This window comes from Culex quinquefasciatus, chromosome 3 (assembly GCF_015732765.1).
Source record: "Culex quinquefasciatus strain JHB chromosome 3, VPISU_Cqui_1.0_pri_paternal, whole genome shotgun sequence".
Lineage (NCBI taxonomy): Eukaryota > Metazoa > Arthropoda > Insecta > Diptera > Culicidae > Culex > Culex quinquefasciatus.
The window spans coordinates 47,595,058-47,609,924 of NC_051863.1; the positions used below are offsets into that span (position 1 = coordinate 47,595,058).

Below are 14,867 nucleotides of genomic sequence, written 5' to 3' on the forward strand. Positions count from 1 at the left end.
TACAGATTTTTCGATCCCAAAAATCCCAAAAATCTGTATATACAGATTTTTTTAAAACGGTTATATTTGAAAGTTTCAACAATTTAGTTATTAATTTATGCTTTAATATGAATAAAAAGCTTAAATCTGTTGTTAAAAATTTCAAAATGTCTTCTATGGCTTCGAATTCGACAAGATACAGATAAAATACAGATTTATTTTCAAGAAAATACAGATTTCCCTCAAAATAATCTGGCAACGTTGTATCCAACACAGCACTACCAATCTATCACAACATTTGAAAACGTCTAAAATATGTATTTTTAACCAATTCAAACATTTTGACACTTGAATATGTTCTTTTTAAAATAAATACCAAAACAATATTTTCCAATTCTGCCCAACTGGCACCACTGCTTCCACCTGCTGCTTCTCGCGCTGGCTTTCTGGCTACAGCATCCCAACCCCACCCAGCAGCAGTACCTTCCTCCCGGTACAACCATGAACCACCACGCGCCTGTCTCCCTTTTCCCATCGACGGAGATTGACAGCCTCCGCGGCTGTCTGTCTTTCAGTCTGCAAAACTCTGGACTTTAGCGCGGCGGGGTTGCCAGTGTCTGGAGTTTGCCGTTCCCGTCTAGTCGCGCGTGAATTGCTGCTCGGTGTCGGTCGTGATTTGCAACAGTTTCCGGTTTTTTCGCGGGTTCGCTGGTCGCTGGAGTGTGTTGATTAGGGTTGTTTGTGCTGCAGATGTTACCACAGTGCTTGGGAGAGGGCCTCTTTAATACGAGTGTTACGACGTGGAGGCTAATGTCGATTGCTTGAACCACGTGGTGGCGCTGCTTTCAGAGAAGAAGTCGTTCGAGGAGTCTTACAGCTTAAGGCTTTGTGGTTTCTTTGAAGTTTGTTTTCAATTTTCAGTGCTTTTTGTGTGGAGGCTAGAGGATCTTTAATCATCCTGTTCAAGAGCTTTGTAGCTTCCAGTCTCTTGGGGGTGATGTAATGAAATTGAATACATGAAACAACATCCATTCAAAGCAGTTAAGGGATAGTTGTATCTGGATTACATTAGAGTGCTGCTCACAATGGAAACAGTGGAAGAAGGGGAATCCCTGGTTGCTCCAGAAGCACGTCATCCAGTTAGCTCCGCACAGCAGAATATTCAATCACCGTCAAGTCCATCACCCTCTCCAGCGTCATCCATTGCTACTGGGGCAACACCAGCAGCAACAGTTGCCCGACAGGCTTCGATTCCGTGCAGGCGTCGGGGCCGGTTGCAACGCTCGGAACGACTTCAGTCCGATGGTTCCTCCGCGTCGTCGGTGTCCCAGCACCAGAATCCCTCCTACTCTAGCTTGGAGGCGCTGATCCGCGATAGCTTCGGCCAGATTGTTTGGCCCATCCGTATCACCAGCTGGGATCTGCTGAACAATGCGGCCGTCCAGCGGGAATTCTTGAATCCGAGGTAAGAGAGCAGGAGAAGTATCAGCTCTTCGTATGGGTAGTACACTGTGTAGTATTTGAAAGTAATTGAATTGTGTATGGGTTTCCTGTGAGGCTGAAGGACGAAGGACTCCGGAGGTTTGCTCTCAGAAGGAGCACTCGGGTGTCAGGTGCTACAAGTTGATCGATTCTTGTTCGCATCATGATGATACTGATACACACACAATGTATCAGGTGTTGGTATTCGATATAGATACGATGTAACAGCATGGGAAATTTATCTCTGGATACGATACGAGTTTTGTTAAATATAAATAATTTTACTTTACTTTATTTTCTAGCAAAAACAACATTGTCTTTTTCTCCAGAAAAAAATAGTAATTCTCTATGCTTCCGCAAATCGAATTTTCTTTGTATTTTTTTTTACCTCGATAATAAGCCATCATTAGTTTTGTTTCATACATGTACGAAAGGGCATGCGATTTTTCAAAATCTCTTATTTGTATCATGAGAAGGAATTTTCTAATCGATTTTATGTCTTCGGCAAAGTTGAAGAAAAAAATAGGAGCACGGTAATCCCATTGTTTTATCTGACTTTTTATCACTAAAAGTTTTTTCTCAAAATACTTATTATTTAATTATATATTTTTTTGTTATGTTTTACGGGACTAAAAAACAGCTTTTTTGCTTGATTCTAGGATAGTGCAAAATATGATGCAAGAGTGATAATTTTTTAAAAAAAGTGATGAATTTTGAAAAAATCGTCTTAAAACATTTAAATTAAATTTTAGATGGAATAATCAATTTGCAAACGAATGTAACTTTACATTTTTGCATTCATCACAACGTTTTCAAATTTAAGGATTTTTTAACCTTTAAAACCGGGGTGTTTTTGATAGGAATCAATTCATTTTTGGAATATTTTTCAACTGATAAGGTTTGTCTCAAAATTATCATTTTTAAATCTTGTACTGGGGTAGGCCACACAAGGTCCATGCACTATTTATGGAAAAAAAGTTTTTTCAACAGTGTTTAAAAAGATAGCTGCTTTGGTTCGTATTTTGAATTCCAGGTTGGCTATCAATACTTTTTCTTGTTAAAATCAGATTATATGTTCACATGTTATGTCTACGTCTAATGAAGGTTGCTTCTATAGTGTTTGAGATGAAATATCAATGTTTTTATTTAGTTAATTAAGTTTACATACAAAGTCAGAATTTTGCATTAATTTGTTCAAAGCTAGTTTTGATTATAAAATGATTGATTCATACTGCTTTTTAAACTGAGTGCGAAGCATGAACTTAAAGTTTTCACATTATATATGATATTTGTTCCCCTGAAAATGCCTATTGATTTGGTGATTGTTTGTATTTTTCTTTTAAATTTGGACGAGAAGCCGTTTTGCATCATTATAGTTTTGTTTCATCCATGCACGAAAGGGCATGTGAAATTGGAAAAACTCTGATTTGTATCTTGAGAAGGAATTTTCTGACCGATTTTATGTCTTCGGAAGGAAAAAAATCACGTTGTTTCAGTTGACAGTTTATAACTAAAAGTTATTTCCCCAAAAATACTTATTATTCAATAATTATTTTTTTGGTTATGTTATACGGGACTAAAAAACATCTTTTTTGCTTGATTCTAGGATAGTGCAAAATATGATGAAAGAGTGATAAAGTTTTGAAAAAAAATGATGAATTTTGGAAAAAAAATCGTAAAAATTGTCATAAATCATTACATTTTAGATGGAATAATCAATTTGCAAGCGAATGTAATTTTACATTTTTGTATTCACTGTAAAGTTTTTAAATATAAGGCATTTTTTTAAAATTTTCGATTAGTGTTTATTTCACGCAATTTAAAAATACCGTAAACCGGGATGACATTGATAGGATTTCAACTCATTTTTGGAATATTTTCCAACTGATAAGGTTTGTCTCAAAATATTTTTTTTTAAACATGTACTGGGGTAGGTCACACAAGGTCCACACAGAAAAAAATCATGGTAATATTACATCTGGGAAGGGGTACATCTTTTATGTCAGAAAAAATGTATAAATTTACCTCTGAAAATGTGTAATTTTACCACTATTCTGGTGTAATGTCGCTTTTTCAGTCTAAATTGAGGTAATATTACAACATAAAAGAGGTAATATTCAACCTTTTAAAATTACACTTTCCAAATTTACACAATTTTTTGCTGTGCTAGTGTTTAAAAAGATAGCTGCTTTGAAAAATTGTATTTTGAATTCCAGGGTGACATAGTTTTTCTTGTTAAAATCAGATTAAATATGTTCACATGTTATTTCTACGTCTAATGTACCATAATTTAGATTGTATTTAAAGTTTTTGAGAGGAAATATCAATGTTTTTATTTATTTAACTAAGTTTATATGCTTTTAACAAAATATATATGACACATTCCGGCGTTGCATCGTCACGAAATTTTTCACTTTTTTGCTAAATATGTCTCGTTTGATATCAAAACCTATCCATTGAGAAAATCTTGACCCTCTGAGAATACTGAAACAATGCTATTCATAAACATTTTCTTTTAATTAACTAGCTTTTTGAACTTTTCAAAATTTTATGAAAACTTCTTGTTGAAGTACTTCGAACACTTCTCTAACACGGTCAGTATGATTCCATACCATTCCGTATGCATTTAATTTGTACTCTTCATTTTACCGAAAAATCTCAAACCAATCAAAGTCACCCCGGTTTACAGTATGTTACGAAGGAAAAGTACGCCTGTTTTAGTTTTGTTTATGAATTCAAATTGATTGAAAAGAGCAGCAAATTTCAAAAAAAAAATCATGTTTAAAAATGGAAATTGAACAGTTTCCGAGTTACCTCCAGTTAAAAAATTTAGATACAACCAACCAGCAGTCCGATCAACAAAATTTAACGTGGTTGCCTTCAGGATTTTTTTCTGCTCAGATTTTTGAATATTGACATGTTTATTTTGTATGTGTGTTTTCTTTAAAGATTGTTTTCAACAAAACTTTATCACTGAAAAGTTGTTTTAAAAAAATAAATTATTTTTTGCTTAATAAAAATCAATTTATATCAGTTTAATAAATAATTGGTTCTGAAAAAAAAAACATAGAAATGGTAAAAAAATTTAATAATTAAAGAATGTTTGAATTTTGAAACCGAAACATTAAAAAAGGAAAAACGTTGAATTAGCAACATTTTATCGCAAAAGCAAAAAAAAAAAAAAAAATGTCGAAATGTTCCTACATAAATTTTTGATATAAGATGTAAAAGTTTGATCCAACTTTTTTTTTAATTTAGGCACTCAATTTATTTATTGAACAGCCTTTAGGGCCAGTCATAGGACTAATTTGAAAAGCTATCGCGGGCCGGATGAAATGGCTTCACGGGCCGGATCCAGCCTGCGGGCCGGACGTTGGGCCTGTTTTATAAGTTGAGCAATTCTACAAAAATACTATTTTTTTCACATTTTTTCACATTCAAATAAACTAACATAACTTTGAAATTATTTAAAGCTTCTTTTTTAAAAAAAACCCGATTTAATCCCACCTGGGGTGAGATAGAGCCTTTCTTACAAAAAGAAATTAACGGCAGTTGATTTTTTTTCTTCAAAGAAATAGAAAAATAAAAAATGGTCCATTCATAATACAATTCGAAACTCAACCATATTTTTTCATATAACTGAAAAGCGCTGGTTTTTGCCCCATTTGCCATGGCCGGTTGTAAGCTGTGCTCGCACACAAGCATTTTCGATTTTTTAAATCAGAACACATTGTTTTTGAGATAGAGAATTAGCTCACAATTTGCGATGTTCGTAATGTTTTCTGCATATCGCTAAATTGTTCGTATTCTCTGAGTGTTTTTTTTTGCACTTTTCAAAATATTAAAAATTAACGAGAAAACAAAATAATTCCGTCTTGCTCCAATGCGTTAAAGTGGTTACAAAATGACTGGCAGAAAGTGTTTCAACACCCGAGAATTTGCCGTGTTGTAAACAACGATGTAACGGTAAAGCCGCAAAAATGCTCTTGAAAGCTTTGAAACGCCTACTGTAATTCACTAAACTGTCATTTAGGCGTTAGGCAAAATTGTGAGCTTTCAATAAGCAAGCCAGAAAACTATGTAGTATGCATTTAGGCGTTTTTGGGATTGGGAAGCATACAACGACTGAGCGCTCGGTGGGACTTCACTACGACAAACGCAAACGTACCGAATAAACCACCTTGGTGCGCTGGTACGATGAACAAAAATACTAATACACAAAAAGGCTAGTACCGAAGCTACAAAACCAAACCCGCGATGAGCGTTGTCACTGGCACATGGGAAGCTTGGACGCTTCCCAGAAATTCGTTCGCTCAGAGTTCGATCAGAGAATGAGCAAAACAAAAAAGAAAGGCAAAAGAATGAGCATGAGGCTTCAGAACAGATAGCTGCTTGCGTCTAGTTTGCGTTCACTGAAGCTAAGCATAGAAAATAATGATAGGCGATGTGTGATGAACGAGCAATCGATAAAGCAACTTGCACTAAAAGGGGGTAATCTAGTATCAAAACTCTATACGCGCCAGCATCACGCGCCAGCATTACTCGCGTCTGCATGTGAAGCTCAACTTGACAACTTGTCGACGAAGCGACGAAAATCGATCGTCTATGATTTTTTGCAGATTTTTCGAATGAATATTTCTCTAGAAATGATTTGGGAACGAAGCTTGATTTGGCGTCGGAGCCAAAAGCAAACCCTATACCTTTCTTTAGTAAGAAAGGCAAAAATGGAAATTTTCTAAAATCTGAACGGTAAATCCGAATGAGGTCAAATTTGTTTCAGAACATCGAGTATGGTCTAGATTATGATGTGGAGAAAAAAAATTAGATAAAATGCCAAAGGAATAGTTTTGGCATTTGGTGAAAATTGGCTTTTACCTTTTTTAGGGGTTTTTCCCCCTCACAGTGAATTAGTCCACAAGCTGTAAATCAAGATCCACATTACCGACATGGATGAAAATTTGGGAGGATGTAGGGCTGGAAAAATGCAATTTTTTGGATAAATAAACGATTTCAATACTTCAATTTTCGACCGAATTTTCATTTGAAAACCGCCTGATTTGGTGAAAACACAGTCCGAGTCCCCATAAAAAATGGATAAATTCAAATTTGGTATGGAACTGGTTCAGGTTCAGCACATCCCCTTTCAAATGCGCCCAAGAGAGCTTAAATCCATAATGTGGGCTCTGAGAAACCCCCTACCACAAAATTGAGCACTTTTTTACCACACACGGACGTCACGCGTGCTCTACAGTAAATTAAGTGCCAAAATTCGGATATTGGAGGTAGACCAATTCTGACATTGTCAATCAATCGGGCGTCGAAAATCGATCGTCCATGATTTTTTGCAGATTTTTCGAATGAATATTTCTCGAGAAATGATTTGGGAACGAAGCTTGATTTGGCGTCGGAGCCAAAAGCAAACCCTATACCTTTCTTTAGGAAGAAAGGCAAAAACTTCATCATCCCGGTACGAAAATCGAACTCACGACCTCTGGATTGCTAGTCGAAACCCATCCCCTACCGGTCAGTATTCCCAGTGAGCAGATTTACTCTTTGAAGGGATCTGACTTGCCGAGCCAGACAGGAATCGAACCCATCACCTTCCGCTTACAAGGCGAAACCCGTAACCTCTCGGCCACGGTAGCTCTTTTTGGCATCCTACTGCCTTTAAAAGAATAATCAATCATAGACAATAACCTTAACTTGTTTTTTTGTTGTGTTTCGTTGATTCTTTAATTGTTCAAGATGACTTAGTAAAGTCGGATTCATTTAAAATGTTAAACGTCCACAAATTTCAGTTTAAGGAGAGTTGCCAAAAAATTGGCATTTTTTATAAAAATTTTAAAAAGAGTTTTACAAACATGTGCTTGAAATTCGTTAGTTATTCCTGAATTTTAATCTAAAATCCTTCAAGATTTTACGAAAAAAAATTACCACACAAAAAACCCATCAATCTTGTTGAACTGAACAAAAAAGCAACTTGAATCCTTCTAATGGAGTTGCTGAACCAAGTCGTTCAATGTTGATTTGCAAAAGAACCCACAACTTTTTTTCAAAACTTTTCCTCCGATCCACAGAAATGTGCGAGCAAACCATCGATAGCGGCCGCAAAACTTTTACGCTGTTGCACTAATTGCTTTACGGTTCAGTGCTAATTGCCCGTTGAACTCACACTCTTTGAAAACCACCGGGCTGCAATGAACCAGTGTGTGAATTGGATTATCGGTTTCGTTGAGCAATGTTTTTACTTTGGAAAAGTATGACTCCTGTTCTTTCTGAAAATTTGTTTAAACATTTTTTAAAGCTCCTGTTTTTTTAAAGCTTGTTTTCCACATCCTCCTCACTGTAAAGTAAGTAAATTTTTCCCATGACCCATGAAGAGTATCAGGGCCGCATTTTCAAAACGGATTTAGTTAAAGTTAAGAAAATTCCATTCCATTCCATAGGTCGCCTTCCCTAAGGTGTCTTGATGAGGTCCAGCTTGTGATGATACACTACCTTCCCTTTACAAAGCAATCGAATCCAGAAGGGAAAAGCTCGCCAGTTGTGTTGGTCCGAGCCGGGATTTGAACCCCGATCTAACGCTTACGAGACGGAAGCGTTACCACTGGGCTACGTGGTACGGTCCTTCACTGTAAAGGTGCAACCTAATTAGCGATTCTTACAAAGAAGGCTTCGCCCGGCTGGAAATCATTATGAATCAAAGGCACTTCAGGTGAAAACTTTTGCTCATGCCTTGCATATATTTGTCCCACTTTTTTAAGCCAGAGCCAAAGTTTTCTGGCCCGCACCAGTTTCCTTGCCGAGCGAGTAATTTATGGAGATCATTAAAATTTAATTTCCTTGCCATTGTGATAGACCTGCCCGTGGAACGAGAAACCCAGCCCTCCCTCATACGAACTATCCTGTGCAGCGAATGCAACAAGTGCTGTTGATGCCATGTCCTCGCTGCCGCCTGGTTTACCGAAGCACTACACTTCTTGGCTTCGAGTGAAGTGCTTTTCTAGCAGCAGGCGGCCGCCTGTTTGTAGTCTAGCCAGCTGTTGCAGACATGGAGATTAGGAAAAAAAACATGAAAGAGAAATTATGATAATTGAAAAATTAATCGCGCTATTTTCTGGCTCACTAGTGATTGGTTAAAAATTTTAAACCCAGAAAAATAAAGATATGACGAAGACATTTTTCATTTTTTAAATGCTATGAGAAGGAAAGTCACCCCAGAAAAATATTATTGAAAAGCTGAGAAAATATCCTACAATTTCTCTCTGATCTTTTGAAAATCGGACAATTAGTTGCTAAGGTAAGGCGTCATCCATAAAGTATGTCACGCTCTATGGGGGGAGGGGGGGGGTCTGAGCATGCGTTACATTGCATATTATAAGCATAGGAAAAGCGTGACAAAGGGGGGGGGGGTAAATTTTGGCTGATTTTAGCGTAACGTACTTTATGGATAAAGCCTAAAGCCATTTCGTTATTTCAAGGGTAAAATAATACCACAAAATAAAACCATTTCAATACCAAGTTGAGGTCTTCTGGATTTTTGAACATTGCTTGAATACCAAAACTTGGTATTGCCATGGTTTTATTTTCAAGTATTCCCGCGCCCTATGAAAATCAGATTTTGGTATTCCTGTGGTCTTCCACATACATGATTTTGGTGTGATTTCATGGTATTTTACCATCTATTACTAGGCAACCAAGGGCATATTTTGGTCGCTGGTATTTGCACAAGTAATACCAAAATTTGGTATTTTCATGACATTTTTTAGTGCAGCAGTTGCAGTTAGTGAAAAACGGAAATGATCCATATGCAACAGTCAAATCTACTCACCTGATGATTCCATGTTGTTCTTAGTGATATTCTTCACCACATCGAATACATTTGTCATTGATGAACGGTTTGTGCTTGAAGTTCTTGAAGCTTCTGAAAAATAACAAGATTGAACAATAAGTGTTATTAAAATGAAACTGGATTGAAATTCACCATAATTCAATAATCTGTCGATTGACTCGTTTTTCAAAGTAAATGGTAATCCCGACTTAGAAAAATTTCAACGATTTAAAAAAAATATTAGTGGGTATATCAAAAAAATTTAAATTCAGCTTTAACATTTTTTGGTTTCAAGTTATTTTAGCGCAAAATTAATTATTTTGTCAAAATTGGTCAAAATTTTCCCATGGTTTCAGAGGAATTTGAAAAAAACTTAAATACCAAAATAATACCAAAATATGGTATCCTGATTCAGACAATTTTCTACAATTTCAAGTCATTTTTTAGGGGGTATATCAAAAATGTTTAAAATCAAGTTTTAAATTTTCGGTTTTCAATGAAAGCATTCGCTTTGAGACATAATTTTAGCGCAAAATTAATATTTTTTTCAAAATTGGTCAAAATTTTCCCATAGTTTCAGAGGAATTTGATAAAATACTGTAATACCAAAAGAATACCAAAATGTGGTGTCCGACCATTGACAAATTCTGCAATTTTGCAATATCAAAACCTCAAAATACCTTAAATTGGTATGATCCCAAATTTTGCTCTTGCATAATCTTTAAGACAAATTTTAAAGGGTCCAGGAATTCCAAAATTTGGTATTGATATATAAAACATGTAAAAATTTCGAAAAATGATAAAATTCATATCTCTGGAATCCAACTTTAAGTAAAATAAAGAAATGTTTTTTTGCAGTGTGTTTTTTTTCTCTCTCAATAGTCCTAATAATAATCAACAACTGTACCGAAGAAACCAAATCGATCAGAAAAATCCATCTAAAGATAAAGATTTTCATTTTTGAATGACCAGCCTGCAAATGGAGACTTGTATGGAAATCTGCTTTTTTTACATACGGACAAAGTTTCATCCAAATCAAAAATACAAAAAAAGTCGATTTGTAAACTCGAAGAGAACTACTCGCATGAACATTGTTTGACAAACCCAAGTACATGACAAATATAAATCTGGAGACAAACAGTATAAATTGAAGCTTATAAGATAATGATAACTCATAAGTTTGAAACAACTTTTGAAACCATGCTAGTCCAAAATTGTGATGAATGTGGAATTGACGTGATTTCAAAAATTGATACTTTTCCAGTTTTTATGCAACGTTCTATCTTTTTCCTCCTTATACATTGACGTGATCGTTCTATCTTGTCGCACGTCGCCCTTTGACGTTCCGTGAAAAATGTGTTTTAATGGCTGATCCTAAATAATAAAAATAGAACACACAGCTGTGCATTGTCCGAAGTTTGGTTGAATTTGGTTGCCGGAGCCCCGAGTTATAATTACCAATGTTTACAGTATTTGAGTATGTACTTGTGTCAAACGCGTCCTGACTAAATTCCCTTTGGCCAGTTGCCACACATACATCAATTTCAAACAGATCTAAACTTCTTCGTAATAAAAGTGAGATTTTTCGGTTTTGTATTGAATATCTCAGAATTGATCGCTTTTATGGAGTCTGTGAAGGTCGAAAGGTAAGGCATCGAAAACTGCACAAAATGACGCCTTTAACTCAATCTGGCCCATAATTCACGTGCGACGAGGTAGCACGACAACGAGAACATGATCTCTTGGCACGACGTTATACACCCGATAGTTACTGCTTAATGAAGTGAAGTTAAAATCCTTTTCAAGCGTGAATTAGTGGTGGTCGCGGAATGGAGTCGTTGACAGGCGTACAGTTTCCATGAGAATTTTCCGTAGAAAGAATGTTGTGGCCGGTGAGGCGAGAACGCCCATGGTTTCAGCTGGTGGTATTTTCAGCTTTGTTACAGAGAATTGTGCTGAGTTTCACCTGATTATTCGCAGAAAAGGTTCAGTCTGCGTGAATAAATTGGACCAGCGGGAATTGCATGCTGAATTTGAAACTGAATCTCATGCATATTTAGCAGCGGGACAGCGCTTAGGGTGGTTACGTGTATTGATAATATTTTGAAATTTGATGGTGTGGGTACATGTTTTTGTTGTTTTGGTGGTTATGTTAAGAACATTTATTTTTCAGATGGACATTAATTTTTTTATGGTACCTCTAATATAAAATTGGAAATAGCATTGTTTTGTTATGTGCTATGTACAAAATGAATTGAGCCAGCCGAACAAAGAATTTTTGATAAATGGATTACAACGGGCATTGGACTTTTCTATTTGTAATAAATCAATTTGCTTCAAATATTGCTGGAACTATTGAAGTGACATAATGTCATTCCCATTTTTTGCTAATAATGAAGCTTTTCTCAAAAGTACTTTGCAAGTTACAATTCTGGTGCTGGCCAGAAGTAGATGTGGTGACCAGAGACTTGCTTCAACTGCGACTGCCATGTCGTCTCATAAAATACGGCGCGGGTGTCAGCAGCATCCTGCTGTAAGGGAAAATATATCGCTGCTGGTGGTGGCGCAGTTTTTGCAAGTTCTTTTTAGCGTAAAATATCTCAAGCTGCCAATGCGTCAGCTCGTACTTAACTGAAATTGAAGTTAGAATAATTGAGAATAGCACTTTTGTTTGGCTTCTGTTGGTCTGCAGAATCAAATAAGAATTGTGTTTTCTGTAAGATTTAACTTTTATCTGAATGTCGTTTATTCCCTTATATTCCAATTACCTTTTCTTTCTATGGGAATTATTCAAGGTCAAACATTAAAACGCGTTTTACGCGACAAGTTAGCACGACAGCGTCGATATGTTGAAAACGATTATCAACGCAGGAAACTGCATTTTAAGTGGTTTTCAGTTGATTGCTTATCGAACATTTTTGAAATTTTGATGTTTTTTTAAATGTTTTTTTGCCTACTGGTTTTTTGAGCAAGTATTGAAAGGGGGTGACATACATCATAAATTTTGAAAAAAAAAAATGTTTGGAGCGGCTCATTTTTCCATTACATAAATATTTTAAATGGAAGTCTTAACATTATAAGCATAAAAAAGATATGCGGGAAAAGGTGATTTTATTTTTATCAACCTATTTTTTAAATACTTTAACTAAAACAAATAGTTTTCGAATGTATTTTTTGCAAGTTTGTTAATTTTGAAAACATTTCAATTAACACTGGAACGCCCAACGCATGTCTAACTTACACGGACGCCCAAGCCTCCCAAAAAAGTTGGAACGGTAACTTCAACTCGCTGGTTCTCGGGCATAACTCAACAAATCGGGACGAGTCTTGTTTCTAGTGATTTGTAAGAATGTCTAGATGACTGTAAAATTTGGCAGAGCTTGATTTGATCAAATCTGTAATTTTTGCGACCAAAAACATCGTTCCACCTTTTTTAAAAAGTCTGCCTCCGCATAGACATCCTTACAAATCACTAGAAAAAAGAATCGTCCCGATTGGTTCAGTTGTGCCCGAGAACCAGCGAGTTGAAGTTACCGTTCCACCTTTTTTTAGGGCTTGGGAGTTGGAATGTTAAATGATTTTATATTTTATCAAGTTTTTTCCGCATTTAAAATAGTATGATTTTATTTTTTGTTTTGGTTTACATTTTCTTCCACATGATAAGTTTTTATAAAATGGGTTTCATAAATAAGAGTTTAAACAATCAACTTTTTTGAATTTAAAGATTTTGAAGTCATTTTCTCGACTTTTTTCAGTTTAGTTTTTAATAAGGCTGTTGCAAATATTTTTCAAAGTTTTTATTTCCTCCTCTCCAAAAACGGTCGAAAAATCAGCAAAAAAAAGCAAAAAATTAAATTATTTTTTTTTAGCTATAGTGAAAGTTCCTCAAAAAATTATTTCGTCAAAACTTTTTTTTTAATTAATGATTACAAACAGACTGTACTGCTGTATAATGAAGTTTCTATGCATTTTTTCATTAACATGGTAAAATTCTGGCTTGTTATTGCAATTATATATTTTTAAAATTATTTTTTCAAATTTTTATTCTAGAGATCAGTAAAAAAAAATAAAAATTCATGACATTTTTCTTCATACATTTTAGGATATATTACCGTTTCGAAATTTCTTAATTCGGGCTGAATATTTATGATTTCTTATTGTTTGCCTTCCCCTTTCTCAGAGCTGAGGGACAAACAACTTGAATATAACTAGTACAAGTCTGCGCAATTCTTAAAAAATAAATGATTTTTTAATGAAATTTCGTTATTTTTTGAATATTTTTGATTTTTGAGAAAATTATGGTTATAATTTTGCGATTTTTGTACTGTTTAGGACCGTTGCAAATCAGGGGACAAAATAATATTTTTTTCAAGAACAACTGAAAATAATGTGAAATTTATTTTCCTCTATGAAAATCATTTTTAGCATGTTTGGGCCTGTTTAAAAAAAATAATGTTTGAATTTGAATCGTATGAAATTTCGATTTGTATTACTGCAAAAAGTTTTAGAATTTAGATTTTTTTTCTCATTACTTTGATATTTTGAAAAAAAAAAACTAATGATTGCAAAACAACTGTATTGGTTTTAAATACATTTTTAGATTAAAAAAAAAAAACACTTTTTCTATGCAATTGTTGATACCATGGCTTTTATTTTTAATTTTTGACTTTAGTTAGAGTTAAGGGACAATTGCAACGGTTTGGGCGTGTTTTCAATAAACCATTTTGCTTCCAACCACAAGATTCTTAGATTTTCTTCAATTTCTTTTAAATAGGGGAAAGTGGGGCAAGTGTAACAAGCTAAGGAAAAAAAACCATTAAAACCGTAAAAAATCTGTCGGATTTCTTGATAATTATCTTATTCGAGGTCTTGACTAAGACTTTGATAGAACAAGTTTTTTAAAAATCCTTTTTTGTACTGTAAAAAAATAATTTTAAAATAATTGATTTTCTGTACGTTCTACTCAACAAGTGGGGTAAGACGAACAACCCATTGGGGCAAGAGGAACAATGCATGAAACAATATGTTAATTTGATAACAATTGAAACTGTTATCACTTAGACACATCAGATTCGAATGTATTTGAAACGTTTCATTCATTTTTAGATGAAATAATGATATTTAGCTAAAAATTTGATCATTTTTACGAAAAAATATAACTTCGATGATAAATAGTAAATTTCATAATATCACTATGTTTTGCATAGGCATTTTTTTCTAACAATTGACTTGAGAACTGAGACTTGGGTAGTTAATATCCGATTATCCGAAGTCTCACACAAACGTTTGGATATTTGAAATTGAGATAATTCAAACTTCGATTTATCGAGGCTACAGATAATCGATTTTGGACTGTAATAAAATAAGTTCTGTTAAAAACGTCATTCCATTACGCAATTTTTACTACTTTAATTTCTTCTTGAATTAAAATAATTGCGAGTATGTTAGTACAACAAAGAATTATTTGTTTTATTCCACAAATTTATATGTGGACCATTCATAAACCAAGTAGTCAACATAGGAGGGGGGGGGGGGGGTTGATTCAACAATTGTGATTGAAAAATTATTTGTTTTG

The 14,867-nt window shown here is 34.7% G+C and overlaps 1 protein-coding gene across 4 annotated transcripts in view; it reads left to right on the forward strand.

The window, feature by feature from the left end:
- The window catches only part of LOC6052037 (GTPase-activating Rap/Ran-GAP domain-like protein 3), a 333,316-nt gene that overhangs the window by 43,479 nt on the left and 274,970 nt on the right, over window positions 1-14,867 (forward strand). Inside the window, exon 1 of one of the 4 annotated variants that reach the window (XM_038264588.1) lies at window positions 579-1,444. The exons of the other annotated variants lie outside the window; for them this stretch is intronic. Coding sequence (XP_038120516.1) covers window positions 1,065-1,444 — 380 coding nt within the window. The 5' untranslated portion in view covers window positions 579-1,064. Of the gene's footprint in view, window positions 1-578; window positions 1,445-14,867 lie in introns of those variants that run through there. 4 annotated transcript variants of the gene reach the window in all.